The following is a 4,613-nucleotide window of genomic DNA, read 5'->3' on the forward strand; positions in this document are numbered from 1 at the left end:
GAGGGAAAGAGCAGAGAGAAGGGAGAGAGGAGCATTAGACGTACGTTCATGTAGATACAGCTAGTTAAACAAGAGTCACATAGACATTGAACAGTTATGTATAGTCTTCTTCTTCTTGGGTCACTACACTACGCTCGGCCTAGCCACTGCAGCACACAGGCACGGTGGTTGAAAGCCTCGAGGTTTCCAGGTCTACAGGGTGTTATGTAGAGTTATGGAGAGCTTAAGTTAAAATGCTAAAAGCTTTTAAGTAATGCGATAAACTTAAAACTTGCTTTAACGTGCTTTTAACTGATCATTTTCAACACGACCACTTCTTACACACGGTATTATCAACCCGTCATGAACCCGTCATCCTACCTCGCGTGTAGGAGCCATTCGCTGACACATCCTCAACTGTCTTCTGTTTCGGACTGCCACCCCCGCCGCCCCCGCCCCCGCCGCAGCTCCGTGCCATCATCTGCTCCGTGTTCGCGTTGTTGTTTGCGTTCAGCGGCGCCCCCTTCTGGCCACGCTGGCTTCCCATGAGGCTGCCGCGGCGTCGGAAGAGGCTGCCCATCCATCCGGTCTTCAGCGATTCGATGAGTGTCGTCTTGCCGACTCCGCTGCTGCCGAACACCTGAGGATGAGGATGGGAAGCGGTGAAGCAGTGAAGCCATAATCATATGAGTGCAGCGACCCAGGAAAGAGAAGATGCTGATGTTTTGTCTGGCTGGCTTAGGCTACACTCGAAAGCAACGCGTCACTGTGACCAGGGGTGAATAACGACAATTTTGTTAACAAATAATTTAATTGTTTCATTAATTTAGGACAAAATTTACTTTAATGACAAATTCTTTTGTCATTATTCACTTCTGCTGTAACTCATCCGATTTTTCTCATTAGCTATGAGTGAAACCAGTTACAATACTATGTACATAATAGCAAAATGGTAGGATTGGCTCCAGTCATCTACCATTAAATTTCATTTAATGCCAAATAAAAACATTTAAAAAATTAATTTTGTGACAAATCTTTTGTCAATATTCACCCCTGCTACATTATGTTGATCATAGTGAACGAAATCAATTACATGTAATATTATGTACAAACGAGCAAAAGTGTAGGATTGGCTCCAGTCACCTACCAACTGCAGAGATGCTAAATTGGGAGCTACTGCACACCAGAAATCATAGAAACTGACTACACCACATACTAGCTTGTAATTGTAAACCAAAACATGTTTTTTGTGTGAATTTTGCGGCATAAAAAGCACTGCTAAAAATACAACTATGTTTCCGAGTCTGCCTTTTAAGTTCTAACTCGAGTTAAAGCGTCGAGGGACGTGTGTTTCTACTGCGCACTAGCTTTTCTCGAACAAAACAACAAAAAACAAAACAGAGTGCAGATACAGCAACCACCGGACCATGAAGAATACTGATGGATGGACAGTCACAATATTTTGACAGCTTCTATTCTTCACACGACTGACATGAAGTTGTCATTTTCAAGTACACGTGACACCTCAAGGGCGACCCCAACGACACGGCCGACAATGCTATATCAACACCCAACAACTGTAATTTTGTAGTTAAACGCCACTATATTGACATAACCACTAGCTTCGACTCGTTTCCTATTGTGCAAGCTAGGAATACTCTGCTAATCTAGATAGGGGAACTTTTAGAATACTATGAGTGTGCGTGTGTGCATGCGTGTGTGTGCGCGTGGTGTGCGTGTGGGCGCGTGTGCGTGTCTGTGTGTGCATGTGTGCGTGTGCGTGTGTGCGTGTGTGTGTGTGTGTGTGTGCGCGTGGTGTGCGTGTGGGCGCGTGTGCGTGTCTGTGTGTGCATGTGTGCGTGTGCGTGTGCGTGTGTGTGCGTGTGAGTGTGCATGTGTGTGCGTGTGCGTGCGTTTGCGTGTGTGTGCGTGTGAGTAGGCGCTGCTCCTATTAATCTAGTTTTAGTTCACTCACATATAGTAGCATCAGGCCAGCTACAGGTCTGACCGCAGACTGGGGAGTAGAGTGAATCTAACATTATGCGTGGCACTCCTCTGGGACTTTACTACGCACTAGCTCCTTCTCTCTCTCTCTCTCTCTCAAGGGATCAGAATAAGGACGGAGTGTCGGCAGGAGATATGGCTCTTCTAGGGCTTCACGGAGATCGGTTGACTCTCAACAAATGACGTCAGATGAGCAGTCAGAGATGATACATCCAGCAGCTGGTGCATCTACACAGCCTCTCAGCAAGATCAAAGCTGAAAGGTGAAGAGAGGGGGGAGGGAAGGGGGAGGGAGGGGGAAGGGGGAGAAGGGGAGAGCGAGAGGGAGAGGGGGAAGCGTGGAGGAGAGCGAGAGTAGAAGAGGGGGAGAGAGGGGAAGGAGGGTGAGCGAGAGGTAGAGAGAGGAGAGAGGGGGAGAAGGGGAGAGGGAGAGCGAAGAGAGAGAGGGGAAGGAGGGTAGCGAGAGGTAGAGAGAGGAGAGAGAGGAGAGGGGGTAGATGGCGTGCGGAAGGGGGAAGAGACAGTGGGAGGGAGGGGAAAGGAGACAGATGGGCGGGAAGGAGGAGAAGAAGTGGAGAGGGAGGGGAAGGGAGGGAGAGGGAGGGAGAAGTAGAGGGAGGGAGAGAGCGAGCGATGCCCGAGCGAGCGAGAGAGAGAGAGAGAGAGAGAGAGAGAGAGAGAGAGAGAGGAGGAGATGAGAGAGGGTATGAGGGGAGAGAGAGGAGGGAAGAGGAGAGATGAAGAGAAGGAAAGAGGAGAGAGAGAGAGAGACTGGAGAGGAGAGAGAAGAGAAGAGCAGAAGAGAGAGAGAGGAGAGAGAGAGAGAGAGAGAGAGAGAGAGAGAGAGAGAGAGAGAAGTAGAGAGAGAGAGCAGGAGAAGAGAAGAGATGGAGAGAGAGAGAGAGAGAGGTAGAGAGAGGAGACGACGAGAGAGAGAGGGTGAGAAGGAGAGAGAAGAGAGACGAGAGAGATGGAGAGAGACGTAGAGCACGAGAGAGGGAGAGCGAGAGAGCAGAAGAGAGAGAGAGGAGAGAGAGAGAAGAGAGAGAGAGAGAGCGTGAATGCAGGGAAGAGAACAGTAAAGAGGGTGAGAGGGAGAGACTCACTTAGTGTGTTTCTGTATTGCTCGCAGTCATGTTAATTCAGGTTTCCCCTGACTTCATTGCTGAGAAGGTGTTAACTGGCTAGCAATACAGTTCTATCACATAGCAAACATGCAACACCTGCTCTACGAATGAATGAATATATACGAGTCGCGTGCACGCACGCACTGAGGGCGGACTGCACGCACAGCGCAACCGCACGCGGTTACGCTCACACACACACTGAGCACGGTCGCGCAGCTAACGATAGTCGGTGGCATACTACAAACTAGCTGTTTAACCTATATTTCTCTATATAACTATATATCTATATTATATTCCCATAAAAAACGGCTATAACTTTTTTCTACTTATACGCTGTACATTTTTAGCAAGAGTTTAATAATACATGCCTGATAGCTGGGCTCTGCTTGCTGCTGCTGATACATTATGTTTGCTAGTGATTAGACACGCGCTAAAATTCCGAGACTGTTCGCTGGCAGCAATTGATCGTGCCGGCCGCCTTTGATGTTGCGCCACGATCAGAAGCTGCCAGCGCGTGATACTTGTAGGAGTTCGGCGCGTCGCGTGCGCCTTGCGCGGAACTGCGCGCAAGATTCGCGGCTTAGCGGGCAGGAATACCTCTCAGGCGACGCTTCTCGTGGTATCCGGTCTTTCTTCTCTGGATTTTAGTATATAATGTACAAACCTGTGGCATGAACGTAGTTAGTGTTAATAGTGGCATCGTTGTATGGCCACAGGGTGGGCATATAGTCCACGAGCCAGCTGTTGAAATGTAATGTAAGCGTTTATGGGCTGATGTGTTGGTGGGTGTTCCATATATATAACATCATAATATATATATATATATATATAATATTATATATATAATAATATATACGACATACATGTATATGCGAAGTACTAAGCTATTATGGTTGCAGAACAAGCGGGGCTGTGATTATATAACGGCTTATGTGTAATTTATAACACAGTGGAGAATCACGGTGAAATGAATAATGAGAGAGTGGGGGGCCAGAGAGAGAGAGGAGAGAGAGAGAGAGAGAGAAGGGAGAGAGAGAGAGAGAGAGAGAGAGAGAGAGAGAGACAGAGACAGAGACATGAGACCAGAGACAGAGACGAGAGACAGAGACAGAGACAGCGACAGTAGACAGAGACAGAGATCAGAGACAGAGACAGAGACAGAGACAGAGACAGAGAGAGAGAGAGGAGAGCCGCAGAGAGAAGAGAGAGAGAGCGAGAGAGAGAGAGAGACAGAGACAGAGACAGGACAGAGAGAGAGCCAGAGAGATGACAGAGAGAGACAGAGCGAGAGAGACAGAGAGAGAGAGACAGAGAGAGAGAGACCAAGAGAGAGAGACAGAGGAGAGAGAGACAGATGAGAGAGAGTACAGAGAGAGAGAGAGCAGAGAGAGAGAGAGAACAGAGAGAGAGAGACAGAGAGAGAGAGACAGAGAGAGCAGAGAGAGAGAGAGAGAGAGAGAGAGAGAGAGAGAGAGAGGAGAGAGAGAGAGAGAGAGAGAGAGAG

The 4,613-nt window shown here is 48.2% G+C and overlaps 1 protein-coding gene across 1 annotated transcript in view; it reads right to left on the reverse strand.

Annotated features, from left to right (window-relative positions):
• The window catches only part of LOC106813958 (death-associated protein kinase 1-like), a 6,190-nt gene extending 5,345 nt beyond the window's left edge, over positions 1-845 (reverse strand). Inside the window, exons 1-2 of the mRNA XM_014818207.1 lie at positions 822-845; positions 361-619 (exon numbers count right to left, since the gene is read on the reverse strand). Coding sequence (XP_014673693.1) covers positions 361-619; positions 822-845 — 283 coding nt within the window. The remainder of the gene's footprint in view (positions 1-360; positions 620-821) is intronic.
• Positions 846-4,613: the final 3,768 nt, after the last annotated feature.

The sequence above is a fragment of the Priapulus caudatus genome, unplaced genomic scaffold (genome assembly GCF_000485595.1).
Source record: "Priapulus caudatus unplaced genomic scaffold, Priapulus_caudatus-5.0.1 Scaffold849, whole genome shotgun sequence".
NCBI lineage: Eukaryota > Metazoa > Priapulida > Priapulimorpha > Priapulimorphida > Priapulidae > Priapulus > Priapulus caudatus.